We start from the raw sequence: 18,479 nt of genomic DNA, 5'->3' as shown, positions 1-18,479 counted from the left end.
AAAAGTTGTTTTTAGGGGTGCCTGGGTGACGCAGTCAGTTGGGCGTCTGGCTCTTGGTTTTGGCTCAGGTCACGATCTCAGGGTCGTGAGATCAAGCCCCACATCGGGCTCTGTGCTCAGCGCAGAGTCTGCTGGAGATTCTTTCTCCCTCTCCCTCTGTCCCTCCCTCTTGTGCTCTCTCTCTCTCTCTCTCTCTAAAATAAGTAAATCTTTAAAGTTGTTTTTAATTTAGTTTTCATTTTTTAATAAAAGTCATATATATTTGCAAGTAGATTAAAGAGCTAAAATTTTCTACAAAGCTTGTTGTTAAAAAAAAAAAAAAGCAGAACCCAAACCTGCAGTCCTTTATACGCTTCTCCCCATTTTCTGCTCTCCAGAAGCAATTACTTTTAATTCTTTCAGATGGTAGTTTTGCTGTTAACTCCATATCTCAGAATAACAGTCGTGCTGCTGCTTGATTTTTTAGTTCTGGCCGTTAACTGTGGGCTTCCTAGAATGGAAGGTAATGGTGTGCATGTACCCTGCTCCTCCTGATCGTGTGTGTGGCATCCTCCGCCCCTCTCCCTTTAATGATCTTGTGCTGCTATTTCAGGGCAGTTGCAGGAGACAGTGGAGCTTAAATGCATGGTCTTCATCAGCCATATTTAATTAGAAGTCATCACTTAGCAATTGTAGTGAGAGGTTGATGAGGTAGAGAAACTGGAGATGGTGGGAGGTCAGGGCCAGTAGACAGGGTGATAGGTGGAGGTGTGGAGAGACCATTGACAGGTGAACTCTCTCATTTCCAGATGGGCTTTTGAGAGAGTAGCACGGGTAGAGCCCCGACCCATTCATCCCCTGCTTCCCAGTTCCCCGCAGCCTGCGCCTTTGTATGATTCTAAGTAGATGCAAGGCATGAGGGCATTTCTTCCCAGACCAACCGCAGCAAGCTGAAATGTAAGCAGAGCTTGCTGTGCCAGAACTCCTAAAACTAAAAATGAAAAGTCAGGAAAAGTTTGACAGAGGAAAAGATGCTTTTGAAGATGGTACAGATTTTCAGTATTACAGGACATATTTGTTTGTTGCTTATTCGTTTAATTGGTGTCTGTCCTCTGCTAGACGCAAAAATACTGAAGGAAGAAAAGCAGATGCAGTCCCTGTTCTTGTGAAGTTTATACTCTGGTGGGAAAAATGGTCCTGCTGTAAATGACTGACATGATGGGTGCTAGGAAAGCCCAGGGGGGGTGCGCGGGGAGCACGTCACAGGGAGACCTCCGCTTGGTGGAGGGCAGGGAAGGTCGTCCTGGGCAAAATGTTGTGAAATCTGAGATTTGAAGAATGAACAGGATTTAATTTAGCCCAGTGGAGGGCAAGTTTGTCAAAAGAGAGGGGTGTGTTCTAAGCAGAGAGAACAGCATGTTGGAAGAAGGCTCAAGGCAATGTCCCCTTCGAGGACTAAAAATAAAGACCTGCCTTGTTGAAGTAGCCAGAACGAAAGTGAGATTGGCACCAAGATGAGGCTAGAATATTTTACAGCAGATTACAGGCTATAAAAGTAGGCACGGGCATGATAAAATCAGGTTTCTGTTTTTATAGAGATAACTATATTACCCAAGGAGATCCTGAATTCAGTTTTGATCTTGTTGCATTTGAAGTGCCTGTGAAACATGGAGGAGCAAATAGGAAGATTTTGGGGCTTCTGCATGAAGTGTGACTTAGGGGTCAAATAGGGTCGTTGTTGTAGTGCATGTGGTAGCTTATGCTGTAGTCCAGAGTGAGCAGGGAGGAGAGCGCTTCACTGGGTGTGGGGGGAGCCAGGATGCAGGGGTCGCGGGATGAGGCTGTTCTGGTGGAGATGACCCAGGAGGAGCCACCAGGAGGATGAGAGAAGGCAGACAGCCCCACATACTGCAGTGAGGGAAGCCAGCTTCTGGAAGGAGAAAGCAGTGAAATTCTGTCAGTGCCGAGAGGGAAATATTAAGGACTGAAAAAAACATCAAAGGACCTCAGAGTTGCTCATGGGTATTTTTCCCTGCTAAAATGGGCAGCTTTAAAGATTTCAGGGGGAAATGTGACTTTTTTCGTGACAGTGATGGGGAAAAACCACCAGTCAGAATGTTAATGGCAGTTGTGAGACTAGCTGGGTAAAGGGCTACCAATTATAAGCACAGTAGGTTGTCTAAGGCATGTGACTAAAATGCCCAAATCTTAATGGGCTTTGTGTCTGCTCATATATTACAGCTACTAATAATTCTAATAAAAAAATACCTGTAAATAAAAAATTAAACACATGCTGCGTGCCAGATGATGTTCTCTGTGTACTTAATTTATATTATTTTGAATACTCTGGCATTGCATTCTCCACATTTCATATGAATAAAATGAATCTAAGATTAGTTTTAGCTCAGTAATTAATGCAGAGTTTCAGAGCTTTCAGCAATGGAATGTGCTTCAGTTCGGACTCCAGAGCCCACTGCCTTGTAACAGTAACCGTGAGAGCACCTGTCATTACTGTGGGCTGGCCCAGATGAATGGATAGCCCTAGTGGCGCCCAGCAGCTTTCCATAGGCCGCTCTGAACTCTCTTGGTTTAAGTCCTTTTTTTTTAGTCCTTGATTATGGAGGGCAATTGGCCAGGATCATCCTCTTAAAAACTCCTCATAATTTGTGATCCCTGGGCTGTTAGCCTTGCGTACTTTCCTCTTGGGGTCCTTCTTTACCTTCGGCGAGTGGCACAGAGCAGTTCCGTACTTTGTAAATGTCAGGGCAGTACCACATTGCTGATATCTACTAAGGGTGTATTACTGATGTAAATAACGCATATTTCCTCTGATTTTTATGAACATGGAAAACAAGGTTTCTGAAAATATATTTGAGTTAGAATCACCTGGAGGTGGTTTTCCTAAATGAGGCCTGGCTGGCCTCACAGGTAATTTTGATTGAGTACGCCCATGGCAGGCTCCCAGCCATGTGCATTTGGTAAAAGCCTCCCAGGGTGATTTTGATTTTCGTTAATACTTATTTGATTGATTTGTGGCATGGCTGTTTTGATTTATTGTCCATCCTGATTTTTTAAATTGGGAAACCTAATAGGAAAATAAATTAAGCATCTCCCAAATGTCCCATTTATCTTGTAAGTGTGCCCACAGATACGGGAAAACACATACACACAAACACGCCCACCCCCCTCCCCCCACACATACATGCATGCTCCCTGTCTCTGTCACCACTCGCTCCCCATCTCTGTTCCTCTCTCTCTGTCTTCCACAAAATTCTCATTTTTCCCAGCATTCCAATCCGTTACCAATTGTTCCTTTTGTGCTTTGCAGAGCGGTGGTCGAGCCGAGTCTCCAAGACGAAAGCGAGTTCTTGTACGCCGCCCAGCCCGGGTTACTGAGGTACAGGACATCAGAGCTTACAGTAGAGAAGGTTGTGGACTGGTATCAGACCAGAGCACAGGAAATAGAGCATTATGCCCGACAGGTGAGGGGAGAATGATGGCTGCTCCTCAGGGACACCAGCCATGCCGTGCTGGGGCCTCAGGATTCTCTGCGTGTCATGGCAGCCGACGGTGGGGCCGGGGAGCGTGTGTTTGGTTTGCAGAGATGAAATGAATATTTCTTATTACGTTTGTTCTTTCATCCTTTGCCTCAGAAAGCTTTTGTGGCTTTTTTGGGGATTCTTAAAAAGCAAATACATGGAAGAAAAATTGTTCAAAATCTTTCTCTAAAATACAAGTTGCAAAATATGGTACATCCTCTCCACGATTTTCCATATCTTTTTAATAGGCTTAATACCATATTAGTGGAAATGACCGTATCAGCCCAGAAATACTTGATCAGCTCCCTGTCCTATCACAGTAGTGCAGTTGGTTTTTATTTTGCTTTTTAGGAACCTTGTTTGAGGCTCTGTCTCTAATGTTTTCCTTAAGTCTAAGCCTAATTCCCCTCAGTTCCCTGTGCCTTTATGGAGCTGCAAACGAGCTACATCAGACGGTGGAAGACAGGGATAAGGATGTACTGAAGCTTAGGAGGTCTGAACACTAATCTCAGCTCTTCCACTAACACTCCTCGTGACTCCGGACCTGCCACTTACCTTTTCTGCACGTTGATTTTTTTCATGGGCTTGGTTCCTATACCAAGGTCAGTGAGAACAAAGAAAATGCACAGGAGAGAATATTAAAAATCCTGCTAATTGAGTGCCCTGCAAATGTAAGCAATAGTTGTCTTCATCTTAGACAACAGAAGTTGGCAATTCAGAGTGAAGAATGGCAGAATGCACATTGAAATCTCATTCAGGATCTGGCCGCTGGATGCCTTTTTCTTTCTACTTGTGGTCTTGGCTTTGGACCACCTGTCCTACCATCAGTTTTTCATGTGACAGGAAGGGTGATTCTAAAGGGTCTGATGAGCAGCAGTACTGTGGGAAGGAATTTGCACCCCTTTGTTTACATTTCTACATAGTGATGGGTGCGGCCCTGTGTCTCCATTTGATAGTCTCCTTGAATTTCTGCCTACTTGGACTCCTACTTTTAGTATTCATAGAATTGAAGGGGAGCTATGTGTTGGAGCTGATGGTAATATTATAGATCAAACTTTTGGGAAGGGTGGGCCAAGAATATTTGATTGACTTTCCGGGTCTTTGAAGATGGCTCAGGACCATCGTGCATTTGAAAATGTTTAGAATCCTGATACCGGGATGCGAAGAATCCCTGGAGGTGCTCCAGTCTAATTCCCAACCTGCTCTTTGTGCTTTATCACCTTGTGTGATAATGGTGTGTTGGTGTAGGTTTATCGGCTGTAACAAGTGAACCGCTCCAGTGGGGGCTGTGGATAACGTGGGAGGTTGTCGGTAGGTGGGGGTAGAGGCCCTGTGGGAAGTGGCCGTACTTCTTGATTGGTGCTGTCAACGCTGCTCTAAAATGTAAAGTCTATAAAAAATAAACAGAAAGGAAACTATAGAGCTTTCTGAAATTTAGATTTTTTAACAGTCCAGTAATAATTGCTAGACATCTTGAATTCATTTTTGTGGAATTAGGAATAACTATAAAGAGAAGTGATTTGGGGGTGCTTTGGCTACCCTTTATATTCTCTCATCTCTTTCCTTTATATAAAAGCACTTCTAATAGAAGTATTATTCTTCAGCTCCATTTTATTTACTGATGCTTCATGTGGCTTATGCTACAAAGTGATATCTAACATGGTTTTTATCTTTTTCATTTTTAGAGACTTAATTGATGTGGGACTTCTTTTTCCTTAGTGCCTACAAATGCCTTTTAGCAAGACTTGTTTGTTGGATTAGGAAATGTGTATAGTGTGAAATTTACCCAGTGAGGGCTTGGGGTACGTGGCATAATTCAGGTTGCATTAGAGCCTGCTTTCATTTAAGGTGTCAGTAATTTGGTTCTAAAACATTTTTACCTCAGTAAGTGTCTGGGAAAGCAACAACTTCCAAGTTGGTACTAGGAAAACCAGTCTGGATCACAAAATGGGTGAGTGGGTTACACGTGGCAAATGTGCTGTGTTCAGACCATTACCAGCCCAGAGCTGTGTTCTATGCATCAGGTTTTCTTCACGCTTTCTGAAAATTCACCTGGGATAGTTTTGTGTTTTTTTTTCTAAATTGGTGTACAGGTAGATCTGTCTGTTCAGATGTGAACTGTATTTTTATTACTAGAAATTAAGTAAAAAAACACTTCTCTGTTGAAGTATTACCAGATCACTCCTGTTTTGCCTCATGCCTTACCTACCTATATTCCGACCCCCCATCCCCCCTCCCCCCCCCCCGCCTTGTATTTACTGGCACTGTTCTTTCCAACTGAAAATGCATTTCTTCTCTTTTCATTTCATCTGTACCGGTCAGTGCCTGCGGCTTTAAAGGGCTTTAAGAGTGGTCCTTTAATACTGCTCCGTGTCCTTCCTCGCCTTGAGGCACTGCCCCTCCCCCTTCTCTGCTCCTCCCAGCCTACCACCTCCTCATTCCCAGAAGATGATTTTGCTTTGTATTTCACTGGGGAACTTGAGAACTCAGTTCCATTAGTCCTTACTCTTTCCGGCTTTTCCCAGAGGAAGAGATCTCTTCTCTTGCATCCAGGCTACTGCTTTCCTTCCCTGTGCTCTGGATTTCACACCCCGGCCTGCTCAGGTCTGTTCTGTGGCTCTGGGCTCTCTCCCCAGTGTCTTCCATCCCTCCTTCTCTACTTTGTTCCCTTTTTTTTTGGACCTAAAGTCCCAACCACTCCTGTTTTATAAATACAGCAACAACAAAGATTAAGGGTCCTAATCTCCCTGGCTTTGGTTGCATTTGTCTTCCCTCTGTCACAGCTCCAAAATAGTCCCCTGTGCTCTTTGTTGTCACTTTCTCGATGATTCTTTCCTCCTCGTTTGTCTGGAGTCTGGCCACCCCTACCACTCTAGGGAAACTGCTTCTTCACATCACACCCTTCCTGTGTTATTTTACACATCGTTCTTGGACACCACTGCTTCCTCTCTCCCTCAGTCTCCTCTGTGTGGCTTCTGAGGTGTTTTCGTGCTTTCCCCCTTGTCTTTGTCTCAGCCATTTGTTTTCGTCTCTGGTGGCTCACGTCCTTTGGCTTGTCCCTTAAATTTTGCTGTCCCCCGGGTGCTGTTCTTGTCATTAGTTGAGAGTCTTCTAATACTAGTAAGTGCAGTTCTCTTCACTGGCCTGTTTTCTGTTCAGTTCCTTTCCAGTTCATCATTCAGTGAATACTGACTAAGTATTCTTTCTCAAATGTGTGAATCGACTTAGGACATGCCCCAGTTGGAAATCCTTTGGTAGTATTTGCATTTCAGGAAAAACTGTAACTTCCTTAGCTCAGCGAACAGTGTTCTCCGTTCTGCGGCCCCTCCCCGCTGCTCTAGCCGTGTTTCTCATCGCTTCGCTTCAGACCATCTTCTCTGTCTTAGGGGACTAACTGTACTCTCACAACACGTCACGCATCTCTGCCTTCCATGCTGTTCTCCTGCCCTCCTTCCTTTGTGACCTGCCAATATCCATGGATTCTTTTTTTTTTTTTAAGATTTTATTTATTTACTAGAGTAGAACGAGAGAGAGAGACAGAGCATGAGGGGGGTGAGGGGCAGAGGGAGAGGGAGAGGCAGACTCTCTGCTGAGCAGGGAGCCCGATGCGGGGCTTGATCCCAGGACCCCGAGATCATGACCTGAGCTGAAGGCAGACGTTTAACAGACTGAGCCACCCAGGCGCCCCTATCCACGGATTCTTGAAAGTGCATTTCAAGTCTTCCTCCCTTGGGGAGACTTTGTGACGGTTTGGGCCACGTGCCCTTCCTTGAGGTCCCCTCACTGTACTTCAGCCTCTGATGTACCAAGTCAGTTTCCCTACGAGGTGGAGAGATCATTGAAAGAAGAGACCTCCTCTTATTCAATTTTATGTTCCTAACACTTAGAATGATGCTTAGTTCATAGGCGGTCCTCAGTAAATAACTGGTAGTCTGGTAGTCTAGGAATAAGGGAGGAAGTGAGGAGTACGAGGTGCCGTGAGTGAAGGACACGTTAGATGATTTTGCCATCAGTCAGAGGTATGTCCTTTCATAAACCCGATCAAGTGATAGGGAGTCAGATTGCTGTGTCCTGGGCATGTCTAGGAAAATCAGTCCTCATTTTGGTCTAAGTGAAGTGTAAATGTTTGGATTGAGACAGAGAAAGTGTCTCTCAGAGTTCATCATGCAGCGAGTATCTACTGAATGCCTTTTATATGGGAGGCGCTGCGGAAGGATAGGTACTGAACAGGGATATAAACACAAAAAATTTTTGTTTCTGGAGCAGAGTGATATAGTGAAAATAGGATTAATTTGGCATTATCACTAACTAGCTTTCTTCCCCCACCTCACCCCCCGCTTGTTAATGTTTTGAGAATTAAGTTGACAGGTATATGTAAAACTGCTCTTAAACTGTCATGCTGTATGAATTTAAGATGGTTGTCTTTCTTTTATTATCTTCAGTATTTCTTGCTGATTCTTTTGAAACAGTTTGCTGATATATTTGATGAAGAACTCTGTTTTTATACTAAATAAATGCATGTTGCTGATAATTTTATATAAGGTGATTAGCAGAATTAGATTCTGTACTGGAGGCTTTTATTTGAGAAGATGTGGGAGACACAGAACACTCAGATTTACTGTCGCTTTTCCATTTCAGGTCGACTGCGCGTTGTCACTCATTCGACTTGGAATGGAGCGGAGCATTCCCGGTTTGCTGGCTCTTTGTGATAATTTGGTTACTCTGGAAGCTTTGGTTTATGAAGCCGGGTGTGATTTAACCCTAACCTTGAAAGAACTCCAGCAGATGAAAGACATTGAAAAACTAAGACTACTGATGAATAGTGTAGGTTTTAATTTTCTTCTTAAGCATTCCCTATGTACTTTGATTAATGTGGGTCTCAAAGCCAAAGACAAAATATCCTCCAAACCTGAGCACTTAGTAAATAAAATAAAAAAATTTTTAAAAATCCAATTTTTGAATACATTACTGAAAGCATCCCCAAATTATTTTGGCTGTTTTTGTACCTTGCTTGCCCTTTATTCATACTCCCCTATATATAACTTTTTTTTCTTTTAGCTAGGCATATTTCTAAACTAGCTGGCCATTCTAATAATCATGTTTCTAGTCCTTCACTAATGTTAAAATTCCCAATTACTTATATATTTCACTTATACAGAAGTACTGGAGTTCAGAGGGCTAGGTGCTTGTGTGAAGAAAACATCTTGGCTTAGGAGTTCATGACTTTAGGAGAATTTGTCCAGCACTTTTAGATTCTCCCTGGGTCACCCTGGGGAGAAAGTGCACTCGCTCATGCTAGGACCTGGTTTCTACTGAGCCCACTGAACAGAGAGACACCTCTGAGACAGGAATGATGGGGCTGCAGGGTCCCAGCTGTCAAGGATGCCCCGGGTAGTCTTTTGCTCTTGGGCAGCCTGGTTCCAGTGGGCTGGCTGAGGGGAGGAGTCATGGCTGCCTGATGTGCTCTCTTTCCTCCCGGACTCTTTCTCTCTTTTTCCTGTACTTGCTTTTTCATCTTCCCTCCTTTTCTTTCTTGTCATCTTTCTCCCTCTGGCCCTCCCTTCCCTTTTGCTTAGTAATTTTTACCCCCTGATAACCTACCCAGTGAAGATCGATTTGTGTTATAGGTAAGACTCCTCTTACGGGATTTAGGTTATCTTCTGGGATAATTAAAAGAAGGTGTTGTGGAATGTCAGGGAGAATGAGTAAAATCATGTGTGTCATTTGGAGTTTTGTGAAGGTGGATGTAAAGGGGCAAAACAAAACAGGAAAAGGAAAAGGAAAAGGAAGGGAGAGATTCTGGGATTTTATGCAGAAGATGGTCCTCAGGTGGTTCCCTAGAGCTTTTCAGTGCTCCTGTCTCTGTCTCTCTGCTTTTTTCTGTTTCACTCTTCCTGTCCATGGTCGGTTCCCCCCCCCCCCACATTTTTGGGGTAGAAGCTCTCTTTGCTCTGGAAGATCTCACGTTGAAGTTGTAGTAGCAGCGTGTTGGTCTTCCAGAGTGGGGCTTACGCTGTGAGGGACCCAGAGTGACCGTGGTCCTGCAGAGATGGGCTGCACTGCTGTTAGCTGTACTAGCCCCAGGCAGAAGGTGATTCTCCTGCCACTTCTCAGCCTGTCTAGGAGAGGTGAACCGGAGTGTCTGTTTTAGAAAGTGTTGGGCTTCTACTATTTAACATTAGTCTGATTTTATGTGAGTTTTAGAACTTGTTGTCTGGTATAATCAGGTATTTAATATGTTTGTTTTGGTTAATTGTATTTTCAGTGTTCTGAGGACAAATATGTGACAAGTGCCTACCAGTGGATGGTTCCCTTTCTTCATCGTTGTGAGAAACAGTCTCCTGGTGTGGCTAATGAGCTATTAAAGGAATATTTAGTAACGTTAGCTAAAGGGGACTTAAAATTTCCCCTGAAGATATTTCAGCATTCCAAACCAGATGTAAGTAGAAACTCTAACTTCTTAAGAGCCTCTGCACTTTTTCCTCTGCAATAAATTTGTTAATTTATTATAATAGGCTTTCTAAGTAATTTCCCTTTAAACAGAAAAGGAAATGGTTGTCATGTTATTCTTTTCTTTTATTATTTTATTATTTAAATTTTATTTAAAATCAATTAACATATAGTGTATTATTAGTTTTAGAGATAGAGTTTAGTGATTCATCATTTGCATATACACCCAGTTCTCATTACATCACGTGGCCTTCCTTAATGCCCATCACCAGTCACCCCATCCCCCCTACCACGTCACCTCCAGCAACCCTCAGTTTGTTTCCTAGAGTTCAGTGTCTTTTATGGTTTGCCTCCCTCTCAGTTTGATCTTACTTTTTTTTTTCCTTCCCTTCCCCTGTGTTCATCTGTTTTGTTTCTTAAATTCCACATATGAGTGAAATCATAGGTTGTCATGTTACTCTTTAAACATGTTTCAATTCGGTCAAACAGTTTTTTTAGAAGTTCATATTTATTTTGATTTGTTTATTCCAAAGTTTGTTGACTTTCTGTTTCTACTGATTATATGTATTGATATATACCAAGACCAAAAATACTAATAGTTGATAGATAACTGAATTCTTACTATAGACAGGTACTGTACAAGTGTTAACTCATTTAATCCTTACAACAATCCATGAGGTGGGTCTTTTTATTAGTTATTGGAGGGAAAGAAAAATTGTGATATAGAGTGGTCAGGCAGTTGCCCAGGGTCACACAGTAAGGAGTGGGATGTGGGTTCACACATAGGTCTTCTAACTTCACAGCTGCGTTCTTCATCATTAAGCTTTACCGTAACACCAATAGAAGAAGAAAAGATTCTTGCCCTTCAGGACTTTCAAAATATTTATGAAAATCTTTAGGATTTCATAAGGAAATCTATAATTATTCTTAATAAATTTTGTATTTGCTTAAGAGTACTATATAGTTGACTCTCAACACAGCCTTTAAGGGCGCTGGCCCTCCACCCTCTATGCGGGCAAAAATCCATGTATAATTTTTTACTCCCCCCAAACTTAACAATCAGTAGCCTACTGTCAACCTTACAGTAACATAAACAGTTGATTATTTTTAGAAAAAAGTAAGCTAGAGAAAGGAAAATGTTACTAAAATCCTACAGAAGACAAAATGTATTTACAGTACTGTGCTGTATTTATGAAGAAGCCATTGGCTTGTAAGTGGACCCACGCAATTCAAGGTCAACTGTATTTAGAGCGTTGTACTTCTACAGAATTCAAATGGTTGTTCAGATTCATTGGCAGTAAGTCACTTTATTAAGTGCAGCATACTTTTGTGACACCAATAACCTCTTAATTTAGCCATAAATCAAATACGCTGTTTCAAGAGACAGTGGTTCCCTTCCTATTGGAGGAGGGTTCAAGCAGGAAGCAGGGCGGCACAGTCAGTGTAGGGCCCTGACTTTGTAGTCAGATTCAAAGCCTTGGATTGGGTTTCGAGCAGAAGCCTCTTCCAATCCTAAGTTCTAATTGAGTTACTTCCTTGAGCTAGCCTGGGTAGCAGTCTGAAGTCCTCAGAAGTATATGGCCACAGACCATATAATCAAGATAAAGAAAGGAAGTATTGCTTAGCTAACCTTACACATATTGTGGTTTCTGAAAGGGCTGCTTGTCAAACATGTATCTGTTCTTTGGCTATTTAAAATTTTCCATCTTGTCGTAGGCAGTTCCCACTTAGCATTCCGATTTTGAATTTGGGATGGTTTGCTGTGAGCCGAGGGTGGGTTGCTTATGACAGCAGAATACTATGTGAGCAGCAGGATGGATTGAATATGAATGTTTTATGAGGAAGAAAGAAATGACTTTAAATTCCTTCCAGTAATCTTGTTTGTGATACTTCTCTTCCTTACAGAGTCTTGTAAATCCTTTGTATGTCGTCAGCTTTTTGTTGTTTTTACTTGGCAATTTAGCATGTGCCTTTTGAATAAAACATACTGCCATTTGCTTTTGTTGAAATATGTAAACATCAAAGCAGAAAACAGTGGTGTTGCTGGGCTCTTCCTTTCCAGTCTATCCTCTTTATCTCTATCAATATTATCTTTCCCCAACGGAAATTTGATCATGTCATGATCTATGGGAAACCAGTGTCTACAAGGTAAACATTGGGCTCTCTAGAGTGGCCTAGAAGGTTCTTTGTGGTCTGTTCCCAGTCTGTCTCTTTAGCCTCTTTTCCCTCTGAGTGAATGTGCTAGTCCACTCACACTGAACTGCTCCTCCTGTCTTCATGTTGTCCAGCCTTTTATGCCTCTTTATGCTTTTGTAGACTATTTCCTTTGTTTGGGATGGTCAGCTTCCCTTTCCTTCCCTTTACAGACACCTGCCTGTCCTTCAAGATCCTGCTGTGTTAGATTCCCTCTGCTAGGAGACCTGTGACGTATCTGTGCTATGATAGGTCTTGTCCTTGCCTTTGTAATAACCCATATCACACTGTGTCATAATTAATGTTCATGTGTTTCTCTTTCCCTCCCTTTGTTTCCTATGTATGTTCTCTATGTCTCGTGCATCTGTGTATTACCTGGGAGTCAGTGCCTTGCAGAGAGCAGGTGCTCAGTAAATTTAGTCAGGGCAAATGATGGGTGAATGATTGAAACTGGGTTTCATTATGATGCTGTAGACCACTTGATTACATTTGTTTGCTTTATTAGGATTGTGCTTGGAGCACTGTTTTTATTTTATTTTACTTTTTACTCTTTACAAAAAGAATGTACCTTGAGATCTGCCATGAGTCATGCACAGAGTGTTTATAGTAATATAACAGGAGCAATGATTTCCATGTCAGACAGCTTAGGCTAAATTATGCTGCATTAACAAGTGATCACTAAATCTCAGTAGTTTAGAACAGCATACATTCATTTCCCACAAGCATCATATAGGCTATAGTGAGGCTTCTGCTGTGTTCTATATCTTGTTCATTCCAGGACTTGGCTAAAGGAGCAGGCCCCTTTTTTAAGCTGTGGCACAGGAGAAAGGGTAAAGTAGAACCACACAGTGGCTCTTCAAGCTTACCTCAAAATGCCTCAAGTTACATCCTCTCACATTTCACAGGCCAGAGGAAGTCTAGCCCCGCCTGTTGTTAACGAGGCAGGGAAGCATAATCCTGTCTTGGGAAGAAGGGAGTGAATACTTGGAAACAATAATACAAACACATATTTGTTCTTTTTAACAGTAGCATATGCTTCAAACTCTTCCTCTCCTTTACGACATCCTGATTTTAAGCACTCATCTGTGATTTTAAGCTGTTGCTCTTTATTTGCATGGCCCTTTGGAAAGTGGAACTTACGAAGGAACTTGGGCAAGTCTGGATGGAGGTGATTTGGGAATAAAATATTCTGCCTTCTCATATTGTTCTCGGTCTTCCATACTAGCATTTTTTTTTTTTTTTTGATGCATCACGTATGGGAACTATGGACTTAAAAAAAAAAAAAAAGTACAGTTTTCTAGGCCCACCCCAGATATAATGGATTAGAATTTGGGGGATATGGACCTGGAATATGCATTTGACAATTTATCCAGTGATTCTGATAGAAAGTCTTTTGATCTGTGTTATAAACAATTCCCACTGTTGGTTTGCTGTTTCTCCAGTTCTCGTAGTGGTGAAGGTCACTTTCATCTGATCAGGAATGGAACCCTGTCAAGTTTCAAAAGGACTCTCCTGCTCCCAGTTCTCCCATGTTCCTTTAGTGCAGTACTCCAGGGCTCTGAGTTTGGAAGCTTTGGGTGCTGACCTAGGTCCATATGCCGGCAATGGCATGGATGGGAAAGTCTACTTAACAGTTTAAGCTCTTGCCTGCAATTTCCTCCCTGTCTACTTTGGGCCCACACTCCTTAGGGAATTGAAAGGTGCCTCTAGAACCGTGCTGTTCAGTATGATAGCCTCCATTTCACTTGGACTTTTGTTCCTTTGTGATTTACTTTTGTAGAAATTCAGATATATTGGTGTAATTAGCCCTTTTTTTTTGTGGTATATATTGTGTATATTTCTCCCAGTTGGTAGGCTGTCTTTTGACTTTGTTTATGGTGATTTGTGTCAGGCAGAATTTTTATCTTTTTATATGTAGTCAAATTGAGCAATCTTTTATTGCCTCTGTATTTAGAGTCATGGTGAGGAAGCCTTTTCCTACTCCAAGGTTAAAGAAGAATTCACTCATTTTCTTTCAGTACTTGTATGCTTTTATTTTTATGTTTAGATCAGTAATCTACTTGGAGCTCATTCTTTTGTATGGTGAGATGCCAGATGGCTACCTAGTTGTCCCAGCACCATATATTAAAAATTTTGTCTTTTCTTGAGTGATTTGAGATGCCACCTTTGTCATCTACCAAATTTCCATTTGTTGGTTAGTCTAATTTTAGAGTTTTTATATTGTTACTGGTTTGTTCGTACACTAGGAGCACACTATTTTATTTTATTTTATTTTTTAGATTTTATTTATTTATTTATTAGAGAGAGAAAGCAAGCAAGCAGGGGGGAGAATTGGAGGGGGAGGGAGAGGGACAAGCAGACTCTGTGCTGAGTGCAGAGCCCCATGTGGGGCTTGATCTCAGGACCCTGAAATCATGACCTGAGCTGAAATCAAGAGTTGGATGCTTAACTGACTGAGCCACCCAGGTGCCCCTAGGAGCACACTATTTTAATTATAGAGATTTTATAATGGGTTTTTAAAGTCTGGTAAGGGTAGTATTCCTCTGTAGTTTTTTTCCCTAGGTTTTTTTGTTTTTGTTTTTTAAAAGATATTCTTATATGTTTCTTTCTCCATCTGAACTTTCATAACAACTTGGCTAATTCCATAAAATAACTTGTTGGTATATTTACTGTTATTATATTAAATTTATAAATTGGTGAGACCAGTATCTTTATAATAATGTTCAGTCATCCTATTCAAGAAGAGGGTATATCATTGTGTTTGTTCATGTCTTTTTTTACTTTCAGGAGTGTTTGAAAGTGTTCCTCATGTAGGTCATGCACATTTCTTGTTAAATTTATTCCTAAGCATTTAATTTTCTGTTTCTATTTTAAATCGAGTTTTCCCTACTTTCACCCCTCTGTTTGTTGTTTGTGTATATGAAAGCTGTTCATTTTGTATGTTATTTTTGCATTCTGCCACTTCACTAATTTTTTGTATTGCTTCATTCTCTGGGGTTTTCCAGGTATCATATCTTATCATCTGTTCTTTATCTACTTATCTGTAGTGCATAATTTTAAGACCATTTTTAAGAACCAAATTATAACTTTCTTATATTTCACCTTGCGATGCAGTATGGAAAATAATCAGCTGCCCATGGTGGGGAAGACTTACTGACTTCCTAGAAAGTTTTAGAGGGGCTCTCTTCTATGAGCTTGAGGTGGGGCAAATGATGGTTTAATAGTTACCACTGAGATATTAGGACAGGAATGATAGAAATAAGAGAGGATGTGTGTCTTAACACTTTATGGAGTTAGGTATCTTGTAGGGAGTTGAACAGAACAAGAATAGAATGTGTCTTAAAAATTTAAGTGTTATGATTCATGTGCATAATAGATTGTATTAAGAAAGGTATGCTAAATGGCACAGGAAGAGAACAAAAAGAAGCCATAGGAATACAGAGAGGAAAAAGGATTTATGTTTGAGAGTTGTATGAGGATGTGTTCATTGGACCAGCATTTATGGAGCTTTTGGAAGAGACTAGAAATCTGGGAAAGCCCAACTGAAGTCAGAGTCAAGTAGAGATAAAGCAGGATTATCAGGGAGGGTTTAGATGGGGCAAGGCTAAGTTTTTGAGAAGAAGATCCATGTAGGAGTAGAATAAGATGGGGAGACAAAAGAGCAGTAACATGTTTACATAAAGGCAAGTGATTTAATTTGTGTGAACTAAAATTTGCATAGTGGTTCAGAGGACAGGAAGGGTGAGTTGGCACCAGGCCATGAAGGAACTTGAGTGGAAGGCAAAAAACTTATTCTCTACCTTTCACATTGTAGAAGATTTTGAACATACGTGATCAGTTGTGGATTCTAGAACATTTAACTTCCAAGTGATACTTGAATGTTGGTGGGAGCGAAAGACAGGAAGCAGGGAATTCAAGGAAACCGTCACGGAATTTGGCTTCTGTTTCATTTGGTTTTCCAATTTATTCCTTTTCACTGAAACTGGTTTCAGTGTTTTTCCTTTTCCTATATGAGCTGTTGATGACTATAGTTTTCCTCCATCTCTCCCATTCTTCCTGTGTGTGAAGTTTTCCTGCAGGACTGAGAGAGCCTTAGTGTGGGCTCTGGAGCCGGCTGCCTGCATTAGCCTCCACAGAGCAAGTGATGTGTTCTGTCGGTGCCCCAGCGCCCCCTTACAGAAAACTGAGACGGAGCTAGTATTAACCTTACCGGATGGTTTGAGGAATTAAGAATGAATGCATGTGAAGCACATAGAAATAGTACCTGGCACACAATAAGAAATCAGGAAGAGTTAGCGATTTTAATTAATTTTTAATAATAATTACTTTTACTGTGCTCTCTGTTTCACCAGTCTGTCACTTTGCAACCTTGGGTAACTCTGTCAGATGTCGATATCAAATTAACAATATATTTTTTTCTTAACACCTTGAAGAAAGGTATATAACTCCTTTAACCCTAGTGCTTCAGAAGACTTCACTTCCCTGTAACTTGAATGTTTCTTCTTTCCATCCATTGATGTGGTTTTTTTACAGAGAAGCTTCTTATCTGTTTTGTGAGTTTCCACTAAAATGTTGAAAACCACTAGATCTTTATTATGGAAATGACTTTAAACTTATTTTGTCATTGAATAGGGCTCTAAGAATATCGTTTCAACTTTCCATTTTGGTGTCTTTGGCAATAATGGAAGCATTCTTCATGTATTAATTTAATCTTCATAACAGTGATATTAGGAAGATGTTAATATCCAGTAAGATGAGGAGTAGAGATGAGAAAAACAAGGCACAAATACAGTATTTTTATATCCCAGAAAATAAGAAAGAGAGTCTGGTTTGTGATGGGAAGTGTGTATCCCGTAGAGACAGTGACCCATAGTAGTCAGCTCTCTGCATCGGCGTGTGTTCTGTGATTTGAATATTACTGCATAGCCATGTGATTTCTTTCGAATAGAATGTCAGTACTGTTTAGTTACATGACTAATATATAATGCATACTGAAAAATAGTAGGTTCAAACATCTCTGAATATTAGTTAAGGAATTTTATATATTTTTGTAATTGAAACACATAAAATTTGGCTTTTGGGTTAGAAATGCTTTTAATGAATTGCCTTTTTAATTCACTGTGTTTCTTCTATCTACTTTATCCTGAATGGGTCATAAATTGAAGAATCTGTTTTTAGCAGATGCAAAGCTTATGGGTACAAATTATCTTTTCTAGCTGATTCTGTAATTAAAATGTGATTTCACTTAGAATTATTAAAGACCCCAAAAGTCTGTAAGCTAAAGAAAAATCAAGATTTGTTTTTGAGGCTGATTAATTGCACTATTTAATATTCTGTTAACAGTTGCACTGGGCTATGGAAAAACTGAATGTAAATCTACTGACGTTTAGTACAGCATGCTTTATTTTCTCTAGCTGCAGCAAAAAATTATTCCTGATCAGGACCACCTGATGGCAGTAGCTCTGGGGTGCATCTACAACTGTGAACGAAATGACCAGCTGTCTCTTTGCTATGACATTTTAGAATGTCTTCCACAAAGAGGATACAGGTAAGAATCCACAGCATGCCAATCTTATTGTTGTCTTTTCATCCTAACAGCTAAAACGAAAATGTTGCTTCCCAGAGTGTTCATTAGACAGAATTTTGGGAATATAAAAAATACACAGAGAAGAAAATGGAATCATCTGCAAACCTGTTGCCTAGAGATAAACTTTTGTTTTTCCAGCAGTATATGAGCAGTGACTATAATTTTGTCAACCTTGGTAAATAATCCATTAAAAAATAAAAATATCACCACCACTACAACAAAATATACTTTGTTTTTAGTGGATAGACAGTGATGTCTCTGTTTTAAGTTGTGTTTCTAATTAAGCGTTTTTCGTATTTATGAGCTCATGGGATTCTGTGAATTATTTGTTCTTGGCCTTTGCCAAACACAGAATAAAAATTGTGTTTAAGTAGTAATGTATGCATATACATAATTTTACTTTATTTTTCCTCCAGTTTTATTGAGATATAATTAACACATAGTACTGTATAAGTTTGAGGTGTTTGTCATAATGACATACATACGTATAAATACATCATGAAACGCCCACAGTTTAGTTAACATCCATCATCGTGATGAGATCTTTTACTTTCATAACAACTTTCAAAAGTAACATATAGCAGTGTTTTGGTTGTTTTTCAGTTGGTTTCCCAAATTGTTCCTTGACTGGAACATGTTGTGTGTTATAAGTCATTACAGTGCATCATGTCCCCTGTACTTACTTATCTTAGACTTGGAAGTTTACACCTTTTGACCACCTTTATCTAGTT

General features: G+C 40.6%; 1 protein-coding gene across 3 annotated transcripts in view; it reads left to right on the top strand.

The window, feature by feature from the left end:
- Positions 1-18,479, top strand: part of NBAS (NBAS subunit of NRZ tethering complex) — a 317,946-nt gene that overhangs the window by 115,878 nt on the left and 183,589 nt on the right. For all 3 annotated transcript variants that reach the window (XR_013441601.1, XM_078055983.1, XM_078055984.1), the window contains 4 exons: positions 3,308-3,461; positions 8,157-8,342; positions 9,784-9,957; positions 17,576-17,709. Coding sequence is in view for 2 of the 3 variants with exons in the window: in XM_078055983.1 (XP_077912109.1) it covers positions 3,308-3,461; positions 8,157-8,342; positions 9,784-9,957; positions 17,576-17,709 (648 nt within the window). In the remaining variant the exon portion in view is untranslated. The remainder of the gene's footprint in view (positions 1-3,307; positions 3,462-8,156; positions 8,343-9,783; positions 9,958-17,575; positions 17,710-18,479) is intronic.

This window comes from Halichoerus grypus, chromosome 10 (genome assembly GCF_964656455.1).
Source record: "Halichoerus grypus chromosome 10, mHalGry1.hap1.1, whole genome shotgun sequence".
Lineage (NCBI taxonomy): Eukaryota > Metazoa > Chordata > Mammalia > Carnivora > Phocidae > Halichoerus > Halichoerus grypus.
The sequence above is the reverse complement of the archived record's forward strand: the minus strand, read 5'-3'. Positions and strand labels throughout refer to the sequence as shown.